The 26,983-nt window shown below is 38.9% G+C and overlaps 1 protein-coding gene across 26 annotated transcripts in view; it reads left to right on the top strand.

The window, feature by feature from the left end:
• Positions 1-26,983, top strand: part of adgrl2a (adhesion G protein-coupled receptor L2a) — a 90,042-nt gene that overhangs the window by 28,684 nt on the left and 34,375 nt on the right. For 19 of the 26 annotated variants that reach the window (XM_047810320.1, XM_047810324.1, XM_047810319.1 and 16 more), the window contains exons 3-6: positions 8,361-8,574; positions 17,698-17,807; positions 21,628-21,642; positions 23,223-24,023. In XM_047810320.1, coding sequence (XP_047666276.1) covers positions 8,361-8,574; positions 17,698-17,807; positions 21,628-21,642; positions 23,223-24,023 — 1,140 coding nt within the window. The remainder of the gene's footprint in view (positions 1-8,360; positions 8,575-17,697; positions 17,808-21,627; positions 21,643-23,222; positions 24,024-26,983) is intronic. The other 7 variants (XM_047810321.1, XM_047810338.1, XM_047810339.1 and 4 more) reach the window with 1 other exon arrangement.

Here is a 26,983-nt window from a genome sequence, read left to right as displayed (position 1 = left end):
CTACAGCATGCAGATAAAAAAAAAAAAATACAAAACCTGCCTCAGCAGTAAAAAGATAGAAGTCGGGGTATATATATTTTTTTATAATGTCTGTCCAAAGCTAATTGAAATACAGAGTTTTTTTTGTCCACACACCTGTATCAAAGATGCTCCTGATAGTTCACCCGCTGTTGCTATGGAAGAGAGAGATGTAAATGAACTGGGGCAAACCATGGCCATGAATACCAATGAATCTTGAATCCAGGAACTACACCAGCCTCTGTCTGCATATCAGAGACTATATGCCTTCTCACAGGATGTTACCCATACGCATTTTCTCTCTCTCTCTCTCTCTCTCTCTCTCTCTCTCTCTCTCTCTCTCTCTCTCTCTCTCTCTCTCTCTCTCTCTCTCTCTCTCTCTCTCTCTCTCTCTCTCTCTCTCTCTCTCTCTCTCTCTCTCTCTCTCTCTCTCTCTCTCTCTCTCTCTCTCTCTCTCTCTCTCTCTCTCTATGCTTCTCGCTCTGCCTTAAAGCCTGTCCATAACAGGCTCAGATGATAAGGAAAAAAGACAAGCAGTGTATTGGTTTGGTCTGCACTCTGCATCGTCTTCATGTCTGAACCATGAGTATGCGGTTCAATATGCAGAAAGATTTGATGACTTCAACTTTTCTGCTTAATAAATTCTTCATGCTAAGATTTGACCCAGAAATTCCACAGATGTTTGCACTGAAGGTCGTGTCCTCAGGTTAAACTGTCAAGCTTTAAAGGAGCACCCCCCCACTTGAACTTGAACCAGAGCAAAACCTTCTCACCAGTAGCGAATATTTGCATTAATACCCACAATATTTTCTCATCTCTTTCTTCTTCCCCCCTTGACTTCTTAAGACAACACGCCTATTGTAAAGGATATTGCTGGATTATGGAATCAGCTCCGCAGGGGGAAAGGTGACTTGAGGCGTCTTTGCTTTTCCACAGACGTCCAAAGCATTTAGCGCGAGCGGTAAACGTAAAAAGACACGGAGGACTCAAGCTGAGTTTCCTGTTGCTTCTGCCCGATTCGCTATGATATGCTTTCCTATTCCCCTCCGAAATCCCCTCAGCAAGCAGCTTTGTCAAGCGTACGAGCAGGATAATAGCAGTGCTAGCAACGCTGGATCATTTCTAAGCAGTTGTATGCTGTACTGTCGGGACAAAGCACAATCCAAGCTGTGTTAATGAGGCTTGACAGTGGTCATGAGTGTCCTGCATGTTTTGTTGAGCGTCAGTGGGAAAGAATGCACTGTCATGCTTAAATAATCTAGTTATCCCTCTATACTCTCTATACAAAAACACAAACCAAAGCTTGGAGACAACATTCCTCAACCATTTCTATGAATATTATGCCATTTCTAAGCTGTTTTAATAATAATAATAAGAAAAGAAAAATAAGATCAATAAGAATAATAAGAATATTAATAATAAAATAAACTACTAATAATAAACACAATCTCATCATCATCATCATCATTATTATTATTATTATTATTATTATTATTTAGTTTAATTATGTATTTTTTTCATGTCTTAAAAAATATTATTTAATTATACACATCGTACTTTCTCTAAACAGACATATTTTTTATTAGGTCATATGCCGATGTGACTCTCATACGTTTGTCATCTGGTATCTCAGCAGTTTTCTTGTGAGCGAGATTACGACAGGATGCTGCTGCCGATGATGACGATCTTAATCGCTCCCTGTATGTTCATTACCTCCACTCCAGTCATAGTTATGTCCTGGCAGATGGTCACTTTTCCAATTGATTTGGCTCGTTGAGGAGATTAAAATATTATCGCACCACAGAGACCATGCTCCGTTGTCATCGAATTAGCATTTTTGCCTGGCTACTGCTCTCTGAATGGGGCAATGTCACTCCAAAGGTGAAAAGTGAATTAGAGTAGAATTATGGGACTGTAGCCACTAGTGTGGAATCTACAAGCTGACATTCTCTGAGTTTGTAGCAGTGAAGGGATGTCTAAAAAATGTTTTATGTCGTTATAGTGTAGTATGATAACCAAGCGATTTTCCTCCTTTGCTTTAATCCTTCGTAATTAAAAACCCCGGTACCACAAGGCTCGTTTTACAGCGCTGAATTACCACAGCACAATAGCGCCCTGTATTTACACAAATATTTACATGAGAGCAGAGCACTGTGGAGCAAAGTGGAGACCAAGAAGTCATTTGTGCATTTGAACCTTGATTAAAAGGGCCCCCTTCCCCCTCATAAGTGGCACTGAGCATACTCACGGAGTCGTGTACAGTGTGGCGACTGATAAACCTCAACTATGAAAGGCCCCCATTGTGCGCCAGTGTGGGGCCTGCTCGCTCGAGTTCGGAGCTGGCTACCTATCTGCTTGAAAGGAATTGAAAAGCGACCCTTGTGGTGACTGACCAGAATGCCCGATAACACTCAGTGTCAACAAGGCCAGGACAGCGGGCGGAGATCACCAAGCCATGCCTGTCGCTATGGCAACGGAATTGAGCATTCCCTTTAATATATTATTTACCGCTTCTGATCCTGATGTCTGTTGATTAATTAGAAGGAGAGGAAAGAGTAGGAGGGCTGCTTGCTCACTCTCTCACTCTAGGCTCCTGGTGAGCGTGCTGTGCTTCTCTGCTTGGTTTAAACCGACTTAAACAGGAACATCTGAGCAAAACGCAAGCTAAGGTTAGTACGGACAGTGTACTTTAACTAATGGGGAAAAAAACAAACAAAACAATTCTATACGCTTTTCTATTCACAGAACCATAAAAGACAGCTTTTCTCTTAGACGTCCTGTTTATACAGTAAATACACTGAAAAACATCAAGCTGTCAGCATGAATTGTGTTTTGCTCAAACTAAAAGTCCAATTTTTCTTCCAAACAGTTTGACCCAGGTGGATTCCTCCTGCAAATCACGTCAGAACACAAAGAACAATTTATGTACCTGTCTTTTTTCTCGCATAAAGTGAAGAACAGGTGAAGGCCGGATCTAAAGTCTTCAGACCTTTGTCAATGCTGCATTTCTGTGGTCAGCACTCGTCCTTGTCCCATCACGTTGTTTATGCATTTCAGAAGACGCCTTTGTCCCCTGCTTTTCTGTCAGACCTGATTGTTGGTCCTAAGACTTATCATAAATAAAAGACATTAATAGGATTAGCGGTGGGATTTTCGTTTAAAAAAATCATGGCACAATAACAGTACTAAAGTATAGATAACTAAATGTCACTGTTTTGTTTTAATGTCACAGTAAAGTCCACCCGAACAATTAATATTAATGAAAACACACAAAATTCTTGTATACAGATTGGAGCATGTGTTCTTTTTACACGTACATTAGGTTAGCTAACGCTGGGGATATTTCCTTTGGACATTTTCTCTAATGTTATCTAACTGCACTGTTTATCAGCCATGTTGAGAATCTATTAATTTAACACAACACTAGCAGTCAAAAATTGAAATAATGAAAAAGAAGATCAATTCTTTGCTGATGTTACTGACTATAAACAAAATGAACATTTCAGTTATATCAGAGGTTCTTTTTCTTTCTTTCTTGCTTTCTTTCTTGCTTTCTTGATGGACGGGCCTATATCCGTAGTAGCTGACATCAGATATTTCTGTCAGCATAGCAGCAGGGAGTTAAATGCAAGGACAGTAAAGCTGATTTTAAATCAGAAGAGTAACAGAGCTTCTTTCCACTGCTGCAGTGCTGCTTGCAATACAATCCTATGCTAATCAGTTTAGGATTTTAAACAATCTGAAAGTGGCACAGCAGCAATCAAGTGTGCACGAACCACAGACTTATTTTCACCACTCGCTGTGAGCATCGTGCCCCTAGAAAAATGTGTATAATTTAAATCCTGCCACGAAGATGCCATTGTCAGTCATAGATGGGAAAAGGAGGAGTGAATTACTACCATTTTGCTACCTACTTACGTGAAAGTTACCCATGTAGTGTGCGAGGGAAATAGGGTTATGTATTTAAAGCTACAGTGCATAGTTTTTTTTTTTAGTTTTTTATTTTGAAATTAAAAACATGTAAATCCATGCGCATCTATATGCCATACACCAGTTCAGATACACAGCTCAGGCACAAAAGAAGTCCAGAGTGACGTGAGAGCATGAGGGTGTAAATAAATGAAAATGACAGAAGGACAGACTGATCTACTATATGATAAGAGATTTTATTTCTTTTTTCTTACTGAACAGGAAATGCATTTATTTGTACTTCATGATAATGTGTGATTTAATCACTCTTCCCTCAAGATCTGTGTCTTTTTACCCTCTTTGTAGCTGCTTTTTACCCCTCTTTCTAGCTGCTTGTTTAGGGTCAAGCTTTACAAAGATTAGATTACAAAATACACAAAGAACAAAGACAGGAAAGAAAACAAAATGATTCTCATAATAAAACTGAACACTTTTTCTCATTACTGTACATGTGTAATACTTAGTGTGCATTAAGCAGTTTGGGACACAGCATTGGGTCACATTCTGTTTGTGTTGTGGTGCAGAACAACGCAGCGCAAAACCCAAGTCATGACATGTTCTTCTGCACGTAGCTCAGAGTAGCCTTTTTTTTTGACCAGATACCTTGAAACACTTAAATCCAAAAGCCCAGAGATGAGACTTGCGCATGGGAGGCTGATGCAATACACGGATTGTTTAAAATTTGTTCTGTCTGATTGTACAGCAATACTGACTCTGTTAAATCCAAACTATTCCACATATAAGCCCTGAAAAATCCTGGGAATACTTTTTACCCAAGTCGCTAGAAAGTGTGGCTTCCAGGGTTTTTCTCTTCTTTTTAATGCACTGCGTTTAGCACCATATGTAGCTTAAGCAAAGAGAGAAATGACTCATTACAGAAAAGTGGAGAAAGCTTACAGCTTAATCTCTTTTTTATTAATGCTCACAGCTTAATCTCTTTGAAATTATTGAACAAGTAACATCTTGTTCTTAAAACGTATAGAATAATATATTTGCTTACAGAGCGCTGCAGAAACATTGCTAAATCGATGTAGTTGCTGACTGTAAACTGACAGCCGTACGTTTCATCCTCAGTCACAGAGACGGTGGTGTTCTGTTGGAGCCTTTAAACACATACCTGAATGTTTTTGTGTTCTTCTGTATGCTGTTTTGGGCGCAGAGCACTGAAAAGTATCTAAAGAGCAGTAACTGAAGGCTGGGGTTTTTTACTGAAGGTGCAGTTGTTTTTTTTCTGAAATGTTGGGCTTCTGTCAGTAAAGGAAATTTCTCCAAGTAGTCTAATTGTGGTAATATTTTAGAAATAGATTCCCATGTTGAAATTTTTTGCAGCATACATTTGTATATCATATATACATTTGACAAGCTTAGTGGATTTTGTTGCATTAATTTAGTTTATTGTTATTTTGATCTTTTGAATCCTGTCTCCAGAAAGCATGATATGACTCGCTTTCAAATATTTTGGGTCAAAAAGGGAATTGCAGGAGTAAATCAAAGTGTCAAAACATGACAAATCATGTCATAAAACCAGGACCGATCTCATAAGAGCAACAGCGGCCCGAATAGAGACGTTAGGACACATTTTATATATATAGACACGCCACAGAAAACGTGCGGCCCACAAAATCAAATCAAGACGTAATACAAGTAGCATAGAGCTGCAGGTTAATGTGCAGCGGTGCAGACACTGCTTTACTAACCCTTTCCTCCTGTTTCAGTGGCTGCAACACATTTTTTCTATTCTATTTATATGTTAAAAAGGATATTCGTTCTATTTTTGTGCCTTATTGATGAATTCAGTCGCTGTAAGACGTCAGGCCTTATCAGCGACTGTGTATGAAATAGAGCCTTCATGTGTGATGTATGGAGCAGGTTGGTGACCATGTTGAGACACATGGGCAGGAAGAGCATTACGCGTTACAGCTCAGTCGATTCAGGTCATGGAGCAATGGCGTCGTTACTCATCCGTCTGTTCTTTTCCATCCCACGCCCTCGACATGTTCTGGTTTCCTTTGAGCACGGGACAATAAAGTCCAGTACCATACAGCAAAACCGCACCGCTGTGAACTGTAAGTGTTTTAGCAGGATTCTTCAGAATAAGTGTATGAGTGGTTTTGGCAAGGCACGCCTGATCATTCTGATGTGTTTTCCCCTCAGAGGACCACATACGTTCTGCCAGCGCAATGTAGCGAGGCCAGAGCTAATGCAGCCCAGTCAGATGGACTATACTGCAATCCCATTGATTCCTGGATGGCTCATGTGCTCTCTTTACTGAGTCTGACCACAGTTCAAATACAAGCCAGAGGGGAAAAAAAGGCAATTCTCAAATGCTTCCAGAGGCAAACAAAAACAAGTTTTGTTTTCAATACTACATTGTACTGCGTTAGAATTAAAAGTTACCATTGATCGTTTAGCTGAACCTTCTTATACCTCAAGAGAACTACTCAAACTAAATTTAGCTCTGAACTGGAAACACACCAACATCAACACTGCACCGAGTCTCAAGTCCCTTCCCGGAGTTTCTTTTTTGGCAAGCCGAAAACCTTTAATAAATTGCGCTTCACCCAAAAGCGCTTTCCAGAACTCATTCCAAAAATGATCGCAGCATGACAGCTTGGGAGTGAGGTAAATACCCATCATTTCTCAACTTTTCCTGTGTCTTAATGTGTAACTGTCAAACAAGGAATGCCCAAAGTCAAAAAGCGAACAGCGCAACAGTCCACGTTCTGTCTTCTCCGATTGTTGACTCCAATCATCCAGAAACTCATTTCGATTGAGCGGACTTTTTAAAGTCATTTGAGCCCATTTTGTTGTCAGTACACTTTTGATACAGCTAAAAACATCCTGGCTTGTCAGAAAGGTGATGGCTTGATAAAATAAAGCGCTTAGGAGTTATGGGTGCTCTTTGTGTTGTGTAATTAAGATCCTGTCAGTAACTTCTAGGCCGAGGTTGTTAAAAATGGTTTGGTGCATTTCAACATGAATGAAAAGAAATGCGCTGAGATACCAGGCACCTTATATGCACTTTCATTTATATATCTACAAAAAAAATGAATGAATTTCCATCTTTATAAAGACCATCATGTTTTTATTCCAGCTTTTTTTTTTCAGATAAAGGATTTGATTGCGATAAAGATGATCTTAATTAATGTAGCCAAATGCTTTTCCCTGGTAGCCTTAACAAGGGGCAAGTACTGAGTTTATATTCAATCAGGGTGGCTGGAGAGTCAACCGGCTGTTGTTTCTGTGAGCGGAAATCCCTGAGGATATTTTTTGACTTTGTCCTCTTGGTCTATAGAAACATGCTATAATTAGATGTGATACAATTTACAGCATGAGGCATGTTTAGAGCTTAGCATTGTGTCTCATAGATTCTTGCAGTTTGTTTATAGGCATTCTGTCTCCTTTGCCTGTTTTTTTTTTTTTTCATTTTTTTTCATGGCGCCTAAAGTTCTGATGTGAAATTCAGCACGGCGTGTCTCCCACCACCCACAGGGATACGCCCAGAGTTCTGCATACTGTCCCACTGGAATTTTATTTTCAGAAAACACCAAAAGCGTCTGCTTCACATAACCACTCTACTGAGCCTCTAAGAGCAAATCCAATTTTCGCTGGATTTACTTTTCTGTTGCCACAAAATTAATAGGCTTCTGTGTTTTAGGTGAAATTCGAAATAGAGTGTTATTTTTAAGATAAGAAATTAGCCTTTAATGTTTAGCATGGAACAGTGCTGAAAGCAAAATGTTCTTTAAATGATTTGTTGGGAGTAGGACCCCCCCACCCCTTTGCACAGTTATTTGGCACTGCTTGCATTTGCAGAACTCAAGTATTGATTTTTTTCTCTCCCCATGCTCAGACAGCCTTCATGTTTTTTTTTTTTATTCAGCTACGCACATGTCTACTATCATACTGTCAGAGATAGCCATTCATGTTGTTGATGCTTGTTTGGCTGTATCATTTATATATTAAAGCTCTAAAATATTATATCGAAATATTTTTCCTAGATTTGTCATTAATTTAAGTCTAATAAAAAAATATAAAAAAATTCTAAAAAGAAATCTAATGTCAGCACTTGAATAGCACAGTGAAAGACTGTACACTACCAAGCACACTTATTAATTACCATAGATATTAAGTATTGATTCGTTTACTTTGACTTCCCATCGGTGATGTTTTTTTTTCACAAACTGATATCATGCTTCACGTATAGCTCAGAACGTCCCATTCGTCTTAAGGCCGCTCGGCAGCCTTTGAAATAATGTCCAGCGTGTTTCTCAAGATACCCCCGCCACATTTCCTCCTGATACATCTTGTCAGAGTAGTTATATTTCTGTCTTTGATTTATTTTTCTGCTTTTTCTCTTTCTCTCCGTCCAGGCTTCAGCCGGGCAGCACTGCCCTTTGGTTTGGTCAGGCGGGAGCTGTCTTGCGAGGGCTACCCAATTGACCTGCGCTGTCCAGGAAGTGATGTCATCATGATCGAGAGCGCTAATTACGGGCGCACAGATGACAAGATCTGCGATGCCGACCCCTTCCAGATGGAAAATATCAACTGCTACCTCCCTGATGCCTACAAGATAATGTCCCAAAGGTAGGTAGAAGTTATTCTGTGCTGTGTATGCAATATAAGTCTGACACGCAATACTATATGTCAGTCTACAATACTATATGACATCCTGCAATACTATATAATTTTCTACAACACTATCTGACGTCCTGCATTACTACATGACGTCCTGCATTACTACATGACATTCTACAACACTATCTGACATCCTGCATTACTACGTGACATTCTACAACACTGTATGACATCCTGCATTACTACATGACATTCTACAACACTATATGACATCCTGCATTACTACATGACATGCTTAAACACTGTATGACATCCTGCACAACTACATGACTTCTACAACACTATCTGACATCCTGCATTACTACATTACATTCTACAACACTGTATGACATCCTGCATTACTACATGACATTCTACAACACTGTATGACATCCTGCATTACATGACATGACATTAAACATTAAGCAAACTAATCTGCTTATATATATCTGTAAAGCTGCATAGTACCAAAGTCTGTTGTTATGCTAGAATGTAGAAGTGGTGCACATGCTTTGTCTTTGGCTGCTGGCATTACAGGTTGTGAGTTACAGCTATCACACATTCAGAAATTGTGGAAATGGAGTGTGGAGAAATGTCTTATTTCCTTCTTTTGGTGTTTGCAGAATTATTCATTAAACATAAATTGTTGTGTGTTTGATCTGAATTTACTATTATGTTTCTCCATCTTCAATACTTCCATGATTCTGCTAAAATTAATGGCAATTTTAAGTATTTGTCATGAAATAACAAATTAGTGAATTTTTTGAATGACAGAAAAGAGCAAAACACCAGAAATCACTTTTGAGCATTTACAGATGTTAAACAGGCGTTTATATGAAAATATGATTTGGGACAGCATGAAAAGTTAGCAGATATAACCCTAGAATGAAGAAAATCTGGAGCACAAAGCACTTATTCAACTGCACTATACACACTAAGCACTCATGGCCATCACATTACATTTAAACATACTGACCAAAAGCCAGTCTCTGAAAACATTTTCGAAAACTGTGACATCAAACCCCTCCTCCTTCCATTCCTTTGGAATGTGAGTACAACTCAGTCACTTTCTCTGTGTAATACTCAGTTAAATGACCGAAATTCACCTCTCAGATTTCCTTTTGCTTGCATTCGATAATCCACGCTTTTTTCTCTCATCTGCTCCATTTATAATCAGGGCTCCTGTTTGCATGGCAGAGAACCTCCCCCTCAAAAATTTTCGACAATCATTTCAAACGTGCTTTTAACAAACCAAACAAAATCTCGTTTTTCATGTATCCGCTTGCCAATTGATTGACTAACATACATCTGGAGCCATGCAATTCCTCTTTTTTAGCAATGCTCTAGCAAACAGGAAGTTGTGCGTGACATGGCCTTTGATGTGTTTTGTAGGTCTAGGCAGCGTGGGTTGTTTGTATTTCCGCTTGGCTTATTATACATGTGCCATGATTTGTATGAAAATAGGCCTGAAACTGCAGCGGCTCAATTAGGCCCTTCAGCTGCAGGCAATTAGCCGTCTCAAGTGGGTGCTAATCTACATGGGGAAACTTTTCAAAGGGATGTGCCTCCTTAGGTTTGCACAAGCCCAGATGTGAAATTGCATTGTTTTGCACTTTTCATGTTGTTATATCTTTTGGCCAAGTAATGAATCACCACCAACATCATAATCATCCATCATGACGCTTGATTAGCGCGCATTAATAAAAGATGGGCTAATTTTTAGAACCCAATGCTTCATTTCAGTGGAGATAAAACTTGCAATCGCTGTGGGAGCTCTGGTGGAATGGCCAAGTATGGATTCAGGTCTCTGAGACCAAATATAGTCTCAGCACCTAAAAAATCTATGTAAGCTAAATTTATCAATCTAGACTTGTTAAAGAGAAGATAAAAGTGTATCAGAAATGTTCATCTTAGTTCTGACATAGTTCACTTGAATTGTCTGCTATCAGATTACTCTTTTTTCATTGCCTCCTGCTAGGAAGTGTTCAGGAAACAGTTGAACACAACGAAACACGATAAAATTCGAACCGCTAAGCCGTGTAAAGCGTATTAAGTGGCTAAGAAAACTAGTTTGGAAATCTGATTTCTTGGTCAGAATGCTTGGTGTTTTTATGTGTCCTCCTGTCAGTCAGTGTTTTTTTTTAAACATTCATATCTACAAGCCAATGTAAAAACAAGGAGAAGGTATGTGTGTAAAAAAAAACGAGTCAAATGTTGAATCTGCCTGCTAAACTTTTAGAGACCTAATCTTACATAATGCATTTAAAAAAAAAAAAGTCTTCCATATCTCACTTTATGCAAACATCTGAAGACAGAAAATAACCCAGCACTTGTTTGTGAAATCAAGGAGCACACTGAGACACTTCCCTGATTTCTAATCACTAGAGGTGGTTGATTACTGTAGAGAAAGCATAAAGTCCTCAAGTCTGTTTTAGACTTCTCTTATGTTATATATGGAAGAGGGTGGAAGTATACGACTTCTACTGCCTTGACTACAGAAACACAGGGATAGAGCCTCACCTAAGCTAACATACAGTACACTGATGTTTTGCTTAAAGAGTTATGCATTCACTTTCAGTTATTAGTATTTTCTGTCAGCTACACCCTTGTTTGACAGGCAGTCTGCAAACAGCTAGGAACATGTTTTGGGGGGAAAAACATGAATGTTTCAAGAAACAATTAAACAATTTTATCAGAAACAATTCTGAACAATCGTAAAGCAACTTCCACTCAGTGTGAAATGTTTGTGTGAGGCACTGTAGCATGGAGGAAAGAATTTAAAAAAAAAAAAAGACAAATTACTTTTCATATTAGTAATTTTTTAGTCTTTTAGTTGCTTCATTTAAAGATATTCAACGTGATTGGTCCATTTGAGCGCAAGTTTATGTTGCATTAATTGCCTCCTAGCGTGCACCAAGAAGAGCATGATTATTTAGTTGTTTCGTCTTGGTTCATTGTAATTACCCCAGGCATATGACAATAATTAGCAATTGCAGGTTTAACGACGACGTCGATTTGTTGCCTTTCACACCCACAATAGTGGCTGCAAAGGAAATGGCTTTTACACACTGCTTCTACTACAGAGAATTGCCGTGGCATTTCTAGTGACCTTCTCTCCTCTTCAGGCTTACACAGGGTCGACAGAAGTGGGAAAATGAAGTGGGAAACTATGCTGCAAGTCTCTACAAATCTCTGCAACTGGAAGGATGAACACCATTTCTCTACTGCGGGTGTAGCGCTCTTGCAAACCCGCCAGTCTAAAATCTCTCGTAGATTTTTGTTTGGTTTGAGATCTGGTTACGGTGAAGATCGTAGCACACGGCTTTCATCCTCATCAAAACCATTCCGTGAGCCCTCGTGCCCTGTGGATAGGGGCAGGAAGAAAGCGCTATCATCAGGAGACAAATGTTTCATCAAAGGATAAAGGTGATCAGTCAGAAGAACTTTGTATTGATTTGTTGTACTAGGACCAGTCTCTTGGTGTACAGCACACATTCGCTCACCCACTTGTCAGGAATAAGGTGAAGGATCACTTTTCAAATAACATTTTTTTCCCACATTTTTGTGCTTCTTGCACCACTGAATTAATGATGAAATAATGTAATGTAACTCTACTATAATATCCTTCTCTCTGTGGCTGTGGACAAACTGTTCTTGCCGAAGGTCTGATCACATCCTGCATTGACATTCTCATTTACCTAAAGAACTGCCACGTTCTGTTTCGGCTTATATTCTGGAACATCTTACTGCTTCTGTGCTGCCGGGTATGGTTTTGAAACCCTATTTACTGATACGGTTCCTGACAATCCAAATGTAGATGCCATACTGAAACATTTACAACTTCTGTTCCACGGTATTTGTAACAACTATTCATGAACCCCTTTTCAAAGTCACTTAGATCTTTTCCTTTCGCTATGTTCCTACAGAATGGAGGTTTGCTCAGCACAATAATAAACACTACAAAGCATGGTGTAGGAGTCGCCACGGAATAGTATCACGCACTACACCAGTCTGGAAGTTTCCCCTTTCATTTCTCATCATAAATACAGACAAGACAATGTCTGAGTGGTCTTTTCTATCACCCACTTTTGTGGAAGTGTAGCGAGGAGTCATTTCATTATCATGATGCACTACGAGCAGTGTGTAAGGAGTCGAATTATACTGCTTTTCAGTGACGTTTTATACAACTCTGCAGTGTGACACCTAAACAACTACAATAATGTATGTGTGTGTGCATGCATGTTTGTGTGTAGATGGATAGTTTGTGTATAGATAGATAAATGACAACATTACGGACGGAAAAAAAAAAACAGTGCTCACACTATCAGTATCGTGAAAAAAAGCATGCCACTCACTACTTTTAAACAGATCATGATCTTTACTTTTAATTGTTACAAATACAATTAATAGTTCAAAAAGAAATATTCATTCATTCATTTTCTACCGCTTATTTGAACTACCTCGGGTCACGGGGAGCATCGGGTCTCAGGCGTCATCGGGCATCAAGGCAGGATACACCCTGGACGGAGTGCCAACCCATTGCAGGGCACACACGCTCTCTCATTCACTCACACAATCACACACTACGGACAATTTTCCAGAGATGCCAATCAACCTACCATGCATGTCTTTGGACCGGGGGGGGAGGAAACCGGAGTACCCGGAGGAAACCCCCGAGGCACGGGGAGAACATGCAAACTCCACACACACAAGGCGGGGGAATCGAACCCCCAACCCTGGAGGTGTGAGGCAAACATGCTAACCACTAAGCCACCGTGCCCCCCAATATGAAATATTAAAATGTTCAAATCAAATAAATTTTATTTTTCACATACATACAGAGTACGACATGCAGTGAAATGCTTTTTGCATCTGTCCGGTATTCAAACATAAGGAATGCAATTTGGGATAAAAAAAAATGTAAACAAAAGGAGGTAGATAAATAAAAAAAAGTATAAACTATATAAAATATGAAAATATGAAAATGTAAGCGAAAAATATTTGTATATACATAAATATACATAAATGCATATGGTTTTATGTTAGCGTTTATTACATTTTAATTTAGTATTAATTGTTTTTTCTACTTTTCTGGAATATATTTAAATCTAAAAAAAATCAAATAAATATGAAAAATAACATAGTTATTTGTTTATACATGTTATAAATTGAATGATTTCATGATGTAAAAAATGTGTGGATGTGCATGATAGACATGTGCAGTTCACATCATGCAAATCAGCATTGTGTTATGGGTTTAATGCAGGTGCATCAGTTTCCCAAAGTCAGACACCATTTATGTGTGACAGCATTCCACAACAATGTTATCATACTGCTGGCAATTCTATACATTGTGATACTCTGTGTATCATAGAAATGCCTTTAAGAATGGCCTGTGATATTTTTATGGCATGCCACTAATTTTCTAATCTCTAAACCTCACAAAATTTTGATAGAGTTTGGAGCATAAACCATTTATACGGTTCTTAAATGCTTACATTTGTGTGTGTGTGTGTGTGTGTGTGTGTGTGTGTGTGTGTATGTGTGTGTGTGTGTGTGTGTGTGTTAGATGTGTCATCTGTAAAACAGTCTCATCTTCTCTGTAAACACCTTTGCTGTCAGCCGTGGGTCTATTTTAGAAGGAGATTTTAATCAACGCTGTGCTGCTCTTGTGGGATGCTCAGGCAGAGGTGATGTTTAACTCTACTCAAAGGTCAAATATGGGAGGATTAGCTTCTGAATATGTGATGAAACATTAGACGTGTTCTTCAGTCCATTGGAACAATGCCATCAAGTTGCTATAACTGTATATTATAGATTATTTCCACATTTCTCATGCCTTCATAACTGAGTGGGGGTGTCAGCCTGTTCTCAGGTTGTCTGTCCGGCCGTCCATCTGTTCATCCATCTGAGGTTCTCGTTAGCTCTATAATTTAAGAAGGACTTTTATGGAACATAAACATCATTATCACCAGCAGCTGAAATGATTAGATTTTGGATTTGGTCCAAACAGGGACAAGGTGACAACAAAAGGTCAAATGTCTGAAATGTACAGATTTTTCTTCAGTAGCTTCCTTTAGGTTTGAAGTATATTTTGAGGGTATATTTGTATACTGTATAACTATTTAACAAGCAGGACGAGACTTGGTGGTGAAGTCATCCCCACTGATGCAGTTGACATCGAATTTATCTTGTTTTCCCACACTAACATTGTTGTATTTATTAAAAATTCTACATTATAGCTATTGTGGAATAACTGGGAAGTCCGTTTCTGTTATCTTTATCTCATAAGCTTCTTTTTCTCACAAGTCAATTAGCCAAAAAACAAACAAACAACAAAAAAGTAATCAGCTGTACCTGAGACACTCGACAACCCTTCCATAAATGTTGAATAGACATCTCCTTACAGAAAGCATCACCATAGCAACAATCATTGTATGAGAAATAGCATTTTTTCTGCCCCTGTGCTGTAACTATAGAAACAATAATTTATCAGAATAAGCACAAAAGCCGTTATTTACAAAGCAGAGCCACTTTCATCCAAAAGGAATCAACACCTTCCGACCAAACAGAATTAAATTTAGACATGACAAAGCAGAGGTTTATTTTATACAGTATGTATTATATACTCAGCAAATGAGACTCATTGCCCTTTTCATCGGTGTGCATTGTGAAGTCATCACGTTATGAGAAATATCCTTGTAAAACCTTTACCTTTGCAGTTTCAGGCACCACACTGCAAATTCTTCCTGTCCAACAACATAAACAGCTATAATTTACCCTCATATTCCATTATGTAAATGTATAGTGTGTTAGTAAAGGAAATATATCACACACCGTCTTCTACGACTCTCATTAACAGCCCCACAAATAAAAAGAGCCAACTGGCTCATTAATGCAGCAGCTAAAGGTGTGTTACAACTTCTGGCAGCACTGTAATTCATTTTTATGAGCAACAGGCCCTGTGCTCTCGTCTGTTATCACACATGTGGTGTGTTAATAAAGTTCAAATCCATGTGAGGGACAGTTTTCGCACCACAGTTTGCGTCTGTTTACTGTCCTCGCTTCTCAATATGACCAACTCGAATGCACAGCTGTGCTTCAGGATCCGCATAAACAATATTGCGTTGCCGTACACAGCAATCCATCTCAAATAACGTCGTCTCTATGTTTGTATTAAAAACACAGAAAACAAGATTGTTCTAGCTAGTGGCTGAGCAAAGTGCAGAGAAATAAATGGCCAGAAAAAAGTGCTTGAGCCATTTCTAGGCCTTCATTCCAGAGCTGGGGAAAGCATCAAGTCTGTTCAGATTGTGGTGTTTCATCTTTCACTGTCATACTCCATGTCCCATAATTCAACACGGCAGAAGAAAACACCAGTGAGGAATGGGAGCTGCTTGTGGCTATTTGTAGCAATTATTTATTTTTATTATTATTTTTTGAGAAATGACTGATGTAAGCACAGAATATCCATGCTCTTTTCTCCCATAATGCTTTATTCTGTCTTACCTAGAGCTGGCTGCTACGGCGATGCTGATATGATAAGAAATTTTGTGATATCATGGATATTATTTTTTAATTATAACATGATTGGAAGCAGCTGTTGAAGTCTTGGAGTTACATTTTGAAACTGTAAAATAGATAAATTCTCTCTTTCATATATTTAAATATTATATAAAGATATTCTAACACAATCCTTTATTGTATTAAACCTGATAGGATATTTATATCATCCATCCCAAATCTCTCCTGCAGACTGTATTAGAGAACATTAGCGTATGTTAGTATCCTGACAACGTGTTGATGCATGCTGCCTCCGAAAACCTCTCCTAACATTTTCTTTCAGATACCTTATTATATGATGAAGCGCTGCCTTGTAAGACAGCTGACTTTGGACACTGCTTTGTTTGGAAATGTACTTTTTCTTCTGTCACAGCTTGAGGACCATTTAGTCCACAGGACTGTTCAGATTTAGGAATCAATTTGCCTTTTAGCAACTACCCTTTTTTCTTTTATAAAATGTTGTCTACTTGCAGGGAAGGCACATCTGTTCTCTCTACTAAAAATAACACACACATACACATACACACGCGCACACACACACACGCACACACACACAGTGCAGAAATTGTACAGCATTAGCCGATGTACTGTAGATAGATTTTCAGCGATCAATTGAAATAGTAGGCACTCGCACATGGACAGGGATATTGATTAAAGGCTACAGACGACAGATAAAATGCTAAGCCTCATCAGGGCGGTGAGCTGCCCAATGTGGTTGTGTAGGTTTGTGGTAGCTGTCTGAGACATCAGTGGGGCCGCAGTGAGAGGAACGCTTAAAGTTATTTAAAAAAAAAAAAAAAACACAAGTCCAACAACAAAAAGAAATAACCAAGACAGTCCCACTGAGCACCCAGCATGATTCAGTCTGTATCATTAATATTCTAGAGAGGGATCTACTTTTAAAACGGCAGGCTCTATGATTAATCAATCATAATTTACATTGCAACTAAGCTGCTCAGATCCCTAATTATGATGTTTTTGTTTTTCCTTTCTGTAAGATGTTGTTTAACAAATCAAACCGGACAAGCCCACAATACGCCGTTTGAAACTGAGCAGAAAATACTTTATAAGAATTGTTCTCTCTGACTAATCAGCTCGTGAAGCACACGCAAAATCTCACTGATTTAATCATGAACACTTTTTAGATTGGATTGCTCATTTTGTCTGAGACAGCTGCTATGGCGTCAGTGCCCTCTGCTAATGTTTGGTCTTGTTCTTTTCATCCCAAACAAAGCCATTCTTTTCTGAATACGCTGGCCTTTTGCTCAGATGACGCTGTTTGTTTCATATTGACCCGAACACGACAAGACCAATTGCATTACTGGCAGTTGAGCATGCACACACTAAAGGTGCACACACACTAAAGTCCCCAGCTGATTTTCTCCCTCTTTTTGCTAACTCACTCCCATTCTGTCTTTTCTCCCTCCCTCCCTCCCTCCCTCTCTCTCTCTCTCTCTCTCTCTCTCTCTCTCTCTCTCTCTCTCTCTCTCTCTCTCTCTCTCTCTCTCTCTCTATCCCTTCCTCCCTTAGGTGCAATAATCGAACCCAGTGTATTGTCATTACGGGAACGGATGTCTTCCCTGACCCTTGCCCAGGAACATACAAATACCTTGAGGTCCAGTATGAATGTGTCCCTTATAGTAAGTATGAACATTTTGTTTATGCTGAAAGTAAACATTGTGTTTACTGACATGTCACTCATTTATAGTTTCTTTAAAGAGCTTAGAAATGGGCTTAGAAATGTGTCCCTCACAAGGGATCTAAATTCTCCAGTTATTTTGTTCAGTAAAATATCTTTCTTATTTATTTATTTATTTGTTTGTTTGTTTGTTTGTTTAAAAATCATTTTGGGAAGTATTTTCTTTATTAAATGTTTGCTTTTGTTACTTTCACCAAAATTTGTCTTGGTATAGAATAAGAAATACATTGTACATACACTAGTGGCTAAAAGTTTGTGAACACCTGATCATCACACTACACTCTTGAGCATCACTTTCCAGATGTATTCACTCTTTTGCTAGTGATGTCAAGTACTGATGTTGGGTGATGTCTGACACTTGAGTTCTATCACATCAGTCTTACCTAACTGTGTCTTTATAGAGCTTATTTAGAGACATTGTGATGCTGAAACAGGTTTGAGACTCTCGGTTCTACTGAAGGAATGAATTGCAATGCAACAGCACACAAACACCTTCTATACGTTAAGAGAAGAACCATTTACATGTGTGATGGTCAGGCTTTCTCAAATTTTTGTCCCGTTTATGTGACTACCAGCTCTTTTTGTTTGTCTCTTTATTTTTTAGATGTCAAATGTTCCTCCTCATTAGTCAGATGATATTCAGAACTATACTGTTTATTTACCATTATTTAGTCACCTTAATATGTGCAAGCAATCAATATCATTATGTAGAAACTCTGCACAGATTCCTCCCTCCAGAATGATAAACTTTAGAGAACCATTATTATTGGTTAAATAATACCCAGAAATTGGACCTTTTGTTAACTTATTTATTATAGCTACGGAGCTTTTCATTTCCTAAAACCATCCACCAACAAAGCACATGGTCAAAACAAATTAAGCCCAAGTTGACAAGTTTTTGCATCATTGAGGTTTGTAATAAATTCTCTGTAATAAATAGAAAAAACATTCATACAAATATGAAAACTTTGATAGAAGCACGGACCCCTTGTCTGTGCTTCACGGACCCCGCTATGAGATGCTCTGCTCTAAAGAATATCAGATGACCCAGAAAAGCTGTGCAGTCTGATGATTAAATCAAATCTAATGCTTGTTATAGATTCACAGGTTACCGAACTCCCAGTAGTGTCTGTACTCTAGGTGTTAGGCTTGTGTGATATTGATTGCTCGCGTTTTTCCATTTTAAAATATCGCGATAAACTATTTAATCGTCTAGAACCACTAGCCTAAAAAAAGACAGGACAAGCATTTCCACCAATTCCACGTTTCAGAAGAGTAGGGGAGGCGTAATGATATTACAAGCTGTGCAGACGAGAGCTGCGGCAATCATAAAAATGCAGCTGGATGGTAGAATTTTAGGGTGTTTCAGGGTGTAGTATTGCACAGTAAACATTAATAAATAGAACATTTTTAACATAATCTTTTAAAAATCACTCATCTAATGTCTACATATTAACATTTTTCTCAGTGAGGTTGATATTCGATTGCCTTCTAACGATCATCAGCTTTAAAATGATTTTTAAAGTGTTTGATTGGATCATTTGTTGTAGACCGATTTATCTTTTTGTATTTAAATCCTAATAAGTATTCAAATGTTAAATATTCACTTGTCTAATCACTTTAATGAATTAAAAACATTCTCCGTTTACACCAACAGAGAGCACGTTTAGAGGGCGGGGCTTCTATGCTGTGTCAGTTCCTATTGGAGAATTAAAAAAAAAACACTTGCATGAAAATCATTCCAATTTTTTTTGTTAATTGGCTCATCAATTTTTTGTGGGAAGAAAATGACAGATCTTTAAGCATATTTTCCAGTGATACCTCAACCACAGTAACTGTGTCGTTCGTAAACAATAAGCATAAAGTTTGGAAGGTCTGGTAATGTATAGCAATAATACTAACAGTAAATGTCACTCGATGTTATTGCAATGTAATATCAGGTAGGGACGATAAAATCATTAGATCAGTTCAGCAGGGAAAAGAACTGACACTGTTGTAAAACAAACAAATTCAAACTAAACAAGCGCTCTCTATTTTGAGATTTTCTATTACATTACCTGTGCAGATTGTTTTGGTCCATTAGGCATCTGGATGGTTATATTATTATCCAACTCACTTGTCCCATCTAGCAGGAGAGTATCTGTGCTAGAACTCTAGTGAGGAGTGCAAAAGACATCTAACAAATAAAATCAGTCTGACAGTAAATCCCATTTCTCTGTCTTTGTTGTTATCATGACAACTTTGTCCTCTTAATAAACAGATTCAAAGGAATGTAGTGAAAATAGCTGTACACCAAGTCTGTAATTATGCCAGATATTGTATAAGTGTATAGTATGAATATATTGTATATCATTATATTTAGAACTATATGTGGATTTGCTTCTAATTTCTGCTCATGTGCCAATTTTCTTTTTAATCTTCTGATGAAACCATTTTTTCCCCCTTTTAACTCAATGCTTTAATGTTCTTCTTTTCCAGTTTTCTTTGTTTACTTGCCCTCCACAGCACTGTCCATTTATTTAACACCACTACACTTTGTTTGAAATTATAGGAAGCTCGAGTTGTCCTGCCCACAAATATCAACTTGGATAATGTATTTGATTTATTATTGAATAGTTTCCTAATAGTGTTTTTGTTTCCCCACTTCTTCCTAGGTTTACTCAGATAAATGTTTTGCACTTACGCAATTTACACAGTGGCTCTGACTCAATTATAATGCAAACTTTCTGTCAACACTGTCAGCAAAGACATTGACGTCATGTACATTTAAACTGTTCAGCTTATTAATTTATTTATTTATCTATCTATTTTATATTTATGTGTAACTACCTACTAAATAATGCACTGTACCAAATAATGCACTGCAAAACCATTTTAGCAAGTAAAAATATACATATAAATTTATTAAACAAATAAAACATAATCGTGTCATCTATCGACAGATCATTTTTCCCAATGATTTCTGCATTTATTTCTAGAAAGAATCAAAACGATCTACTCAGGGATTTGAAGCTTGATATTAACTATTAATCAGTATGACTAGAAATAGGCTTAATGGTCTTCTATTTGTTATAGAATCTCATATATTCTGGAAAATAGTAACGTTGTCTGCATTCAAGATCTCTTCATGTGCTAAAATGTCATTATTTTGCAGTGTAAATCTTATACTATTAGATTCCTTATTAGATTTGATGTTTTAGAGGTTTGTTTATTTCTGAGGTTGATTGTTTTTTAAATGATTTCCACAAGAACTCAACTCAGACTGATTTTAAAAGTAAATATGTCTTCAAACATTAGATATATTATAGAAATTGTGCTAAATTACTTTTTTTATTTGAGCATTTTAAACAAGAAAACACATGTATTAATTACAGTGGTGTCTCTAATGAGTTCTTTTGGAAATTGACTTTTTATTGTGCCAGGCTATTAGTCTACTGATCCTTTTCAAAGAACAACAGCTATTACACTTTTTTTTTTACCGCTCGAATACTAACAATCTTTTTCTGTGATTAGGGGCGTGAGGATCCCGTGTGAGTGACACTAAATTAACTAAATAAGCTCTCCTCTCTCTCTCTCTCTCTCTCTCTCTCTCTCTCTCTCTCTCTCTCTCTCTCTCTCTCTGACTAGGTGTACATCTGTAAATGATGTCCTTTAACTCATGACATGTTAACTGCATGTGTTCATGGACATGATAGTTAATTCATGTTAATCTCTTTTTCCCCTTGCACCCCTTTCATTCTCTCTTCCCACGCTTAAAATAGAAGTGGAGCAAAAAGGTAAATAACTGACATAATCTAAAGTCCCTGTAGCTCCTTTTTTTTCCTTTCTTTTTTTCTTTGTGGCATATGGTTGTAAAACCTTCCTATCCCCACTTTTGCCTTTCTGATCCTAGCAGGCTGTAAGAAAAAAAATCCTCTTGATTCAGTAAAGGTCAGTAAAAATGCAGCATTGGGAGGAGGACTCATTATAAAGATATGATAAGACACTTGCAACTTAAATGTTAGCTGCGATGTGTCAGCCGAGAGGCTGGAGTCTGTCGTGGCCCGGTCCCCCCCCCCCCCCACCTCTCTCCTCCCCTTTACCCTTGGGTGCTCTATCTGTCTTTCTGTTTGGCTCGGTCTCTTATTGCCTGGCTTTCCAACCCCCCATAGCATGCCATGGTAACAGGTTTTCTCTTAGCCTATTAAATTCACTGCCTTAACTGCCGTTCTCTTCCTTCTATCTCTCCATCTCTCTGTCTTTTTCTCTATCTTTTCCTGTCTCTTCCTTTGTCTGTCTCGCTGTCTCTGTCTCTCTTGCTCTCTCTCGCACTCTCTCACTATTTGACTGTCTGTCTGTCTGATGCTCTCTATTCTTGTCTGTCTTACTCTACCTGGCTGTTTCTGGCTGTCTATCACTTTGTCTAACTCTCTCTTTGTATCATTCCCCATCTCTCTCTTCGACAATCTCTCTCTCTCTCTCTCTCTCTCTCTCTCTCTCTCTCTCTCTCTCTCTCTCTCTCTCTCTCTCCATTTATCTGTCTGACACTGGCTTTCTTTGTCCATCTGTATCCCTGTCCATGTCTGTCAATCTATCTGTCTTTCTGTCTCACTCTCTTTCTCTGTCAATCTATCCGTCTGTCTGTCTTCCCCTTTGTGTATCGATCTCTCCACCCCACAACCTCTCTCTCAACCCTGCCACTTGCTGCTGTTTTCACATTTGATTATTGTGTCTGTGTTCAGGGAAGAAATAAAATCGTAACACCGCAAAAAAAAAAAAAAAAAAAAAAAAAAAAAGGCAATGCTGCTTTAAATCTTAATAGTTGTGACATTTGCACTATTTAGTCAGAAAGAAAGCCTCTCTTAGGTATAGCATAAAGGCCACATAAATGCCAAATGTCTCAGTGTACACATTTGCAGTCATGTTGTATGGTGCTGTTGAAAATCTCCCTGTCATTTTAGTTACCTTGGTTTATTTACAGGACAGGTTGGTTGCTTTATTTTCCTTTCTTTTCTTTGACTTTCGGTTGCTGCTTAATATCCCTCATTCCCCTTCGGTGTACAGTATATCCAGAGCAGCAGTGAGCCTTTGGTCTCAGACACATAATACTACTTTTATTTTCTGCTTTAGCTTCAATTACTTTCAGATCCAGATTCGTCACACTAAAATAAACTCCCTCTTATTTCATTTAAATGCTGAATAGCTTTAGCTTCTTAGCCACTCCAGTGTGTGTGATTTTTGTCCCTGTCCTCTCAGACCACCCAATTATCAAGCTGATGTAGTGCCAGACTGGCAACTTGGCCTTCTAATTGCAATACACCTGGCCTGTGTTTGCTTACACTTGACTGTCTTCTGTTCTGCTCTTCTCTGCCACTAGTTTTTGTTTGTCCTGGAACTCTGAAAGCTGTCGGAGATCCTTCCTTTCTGTACGAGGCGGAGCAGCAAGCTGGTGCCTGGTGCAAAGACCCTCTTCAAGCAGGCGACAAAGTTTATTTCATGCCCTGGACACCATACCGCACTGACACACTGATCGAGTATTCATCGCTCGACGATTTTCAGAACTCCAAACAAACCCTAACCTACAAACTTCCTCACCGAGTGGACGGCACCGGATTTGTGGTGTACGACGGTGCTGTGTTCTTTAACAAGGAGAGAACACGCAACATTGTGAAGTTTGACTTGCGCACACGCATTAAGAGCGGCGAAGCCATCATCAACAACGCCAACTACCATGACACATCGCCGTACAAGTGGGGCGGGAAGACCGACATTGACCTGGCCGTGGACGAGAACGGCCTGTGGGTGATTTATGCCACCGAGCAGAACAACGGCATGATGGTGCTGAGCCAGCTGAATCCGTACACTCTGCGCTTCGAAGCAACGTGGGACACGGCGTACGACAAGCGCTCGGCCTCGAACGCCTTCATGATCTGCGGTGTGCTGTACGTTGTTAGGTCCACGTACGAGGACAACGAGAGTGAAGTCAGCAAAGGCGTCATCGACTACATGTACAACACCAAGCAGGGCCGTGGTGAGTACATGGACATTCACTTCCCCAACCAGTACCAGTACATCACCGCCGTGGAGTACAACCCCAGGGACAACCAGCTCTACGTGTGGAATAACTTTTATGTCCTGCGCTACAACCTGGCCTTCGGACCACCCGATCCAGCTCATGGTAAGTCAGACCAGATTTTGATTTAATTTCACATATATACCACGTGTGAAATAGGGTTCCAGGTTCAGTCCTTTTCTGTTCTCCCAGTGTTTATGGTGGTTTACTTCTGGTTCTCCTGTTTCTTTCCAAAGCATGCCTTGTTTAATTGGCTACTCTATAAATTGGTTTTGGTGTAATATTTTTGTGGGTGTCTTGCTCGCATCTCATCACTGGTGAATTCCAATCAGCCTCACTTCTGAGATTCACTGAAAACCCAAACAGGCTAAAGCCGCTACTGAAAATGAATAAGCCACTGATAGCTCTTACCTCCAGTATCAGAGTATGGCATGCGCAGCAACACATGTGAAAACGTATACAGTGCGACAAGTGTAGAAAACGATCAGTGTACCAAACGAAATCCATATACACAGGTAAGCACTTCATGCTGATGATGTACAGGTCCAAACAGCAATCAGTTTAGCGTGTTCCTATTTCTCTAGTATTCCCCGGTCGGTGTGTCGAATGTCACGGGTGAGTGATTTTAATTTTAGACCTAATCTGTGTTTGATGTGTTTCGGAAGTGGTACACAGAGAAGCAAAGCTACTGGGCTCAACAGTAAACAACATCACAGGCTCAGTTAGCATATGATAAGACATCTGTGTCGGGAGATTTTCTTCAGATGCTCCCTCCTGCACTCATACATAAGCTCAAGGGACCAATGTAACCGGCGCTTTTCCCAAAAGATCTGCCCTTGCCGGAGCATTCGGTAGAGACACACCTGTCTGAACAGGTACACAGGCACCTTCGGTGCAACAATAGATCTCTCCCAATGGCACAAAATCCCAGTTGACTATCAGCTCTTAAACAAACAGTTTGCTTGCTGAGGTGTTAAGAAAGAAAGAGCTGAGTCTCAGAGGTCACGACACGTCGGCAAGGCATGCTCCTAATTTATCAGCCAAGTGCAGAAACGATGCTTCACAGATTACAGTGTCAAAGAGACTTTTAACGACAAACATATAATAATCCTAATCACCATAATCCCACTCATCCTCCCTGCTAAGACCCGAGTAAGACTCCAGATAGATTTATACGAAACCTGCAGGTCAAGCAACTTTATACAGATTACTCCGACTCGAGGGTTTTTAAAATGTATTCAGTGTCCTCAATACTGACAGACTGGAGTGTTTAACTGAGCAGCGCAGTGTGCTGTGCAGCTGGAGTTTACTGTAACTAAATCGCATATGCAGCTGGGTTTCGTTCCCCATGGACGGCGATCAGTATGCACGTTAGGTTAGATTTGAATAATGAAGGGAAGGATGACTACTCTCTCTGTAGCCTTTTTTCCCCCCCTCTTCTTCACCCATGAGCAAATTGTTTCAAGTAGCGTCTTTGCCAGCGTGAGACATGCCGAGATATAATTGCTGCATTGCGATGCGAAGGAGAAAGTTTGATATTTATAGATGTTTTGTTCTGCACTTGAGCAGGGATTGAAGTGGTTCCACACTGCTATTATTAGAAAGACTCGAGGTAATAATTGTGAAGAGAAAACGTTTGTGGAGTCTATATCTTTTTAATGAATGAAAGATTATTGAGAGAGAGAGAGAGAGGATCATGAAGTAAAGAAAGAAAAATGTGCAGACTTAAGCAGTCTTTGCATATTTGATGCTTGTGTGACTGAATTGATACGCAAAAGATGGAAAAACTGTTAAATATCAGCTATGGTGCAGATTTAATGTCCAGGCTATAAGTCCAGTTCAACTAGAAAAAGAAAACAAAAATGTAATCCTTGTTAACTTGAGCAAAACAAAAGTAGCTATATGTAAACTTTCTGTGCTTCACGGTGATCACACATCTCGCTGCCTCACTGCTGTAACTATAGCACAGGCTCCTCAACACATCCTGAAGTCTGCTGCACTGCACATGTCTGATCTCTGTACAATTTTTCTAGGTAGCTACACTACAAATAATGACATCATGAAGACAAAATAATGTCAGTTAGTGAAAAGATTTTGCATATAGTAATATCTATCTAACAGTCATTACACGATTCTAGGAAAACTATCACAAGATTATTATTGCAGCGATTTCTGCACAGATTTGAATCATTTCAAGCATGAAATAATCTTGTTCTGTCAGCAGATCATTTTTTGCAGCTCTTATTTGCTCGTGTATTTCTAGAATAAAAAAACGCCTTTTGTAAAAGACAATGTTTTTGTAAACATTAGTAGTAAGTCTACTGTAGAAATCAATTGAATCTTCTGTCCGATTGTTTTTCTATAACATAGTATTATGTAATACTAAATAAATTCAAATTGAAATCATTTTCATTTGCTAAGATATAATGCCAAAGTTTACATCCAGCACTGACTGTACAACTGCCCTTCTAACACAAAGACAGCAGCCAGGCCCAAATAATCATTTATATGAGATGTGATGATGAACTCATAGCTAAAACACTCAAAGCATTTCTTCATCATTTTTTTTCATCATTGTTAGAAATCCTCAACTTTAGTTTTTCTTGTCCGTATTTGATACGAATAACCAAGGTGGAAGTACTGCACGAATAAAATAAATGCTCAAACTAAATCAAACAAGAGTTTATTTTGATTGTTTGGTTCTCCGGGCTCGCAGCGGGCTCCAGAGCATGTGGGTGGCGTCTCTACAGCCGCTGACAGTTCACCTCAGCGTGACCAGCAGTAAACAGCTCTTCCTCTCTCACTCCCACAGGACACAAATCCAGCCGGGGAGATTTCTGTCTGAGACTCACACGGCATTGATTAAACTCAGCCCACACTCCAGTTTGAGGTTCCAGTTCCAGTTTGTTATAGGTGATTGTGAGCACAGGCCACAGGAATCCTTCGCCCTGTTGTTGTTGTTGTTGTTGTTGTTTGTCGTTTTTTTTTTGCTCTGACGAGTGGTAAAGATTACTTTTCTTAATAGAGTCCCGACAATAATCATTTTCGTTCTACAAGAGAAATAT

The sequence above is a fragment of the Tachysurus fulvidraco genome, chromosome 2 (assembly GCF_022655615.1).
Source record: "Tachysurus fulvidraco isolate hzauxx_2018 chromosome 2, HZAU_PFXX_2.0, whole genome shotgun sequence".
In the NCBI taxonomy this organism is placed as follows: Eukaryota; Metazoa; Chordata; class Actinopteri; order Siluriformes; family Bagridae; genus Tachysurus; species Tachysurus fulvidraco.
Note: the sequence above shows the minus strand (reverse complement) of the source record. Positions and strands in the feature narration are given on the sequence as shown.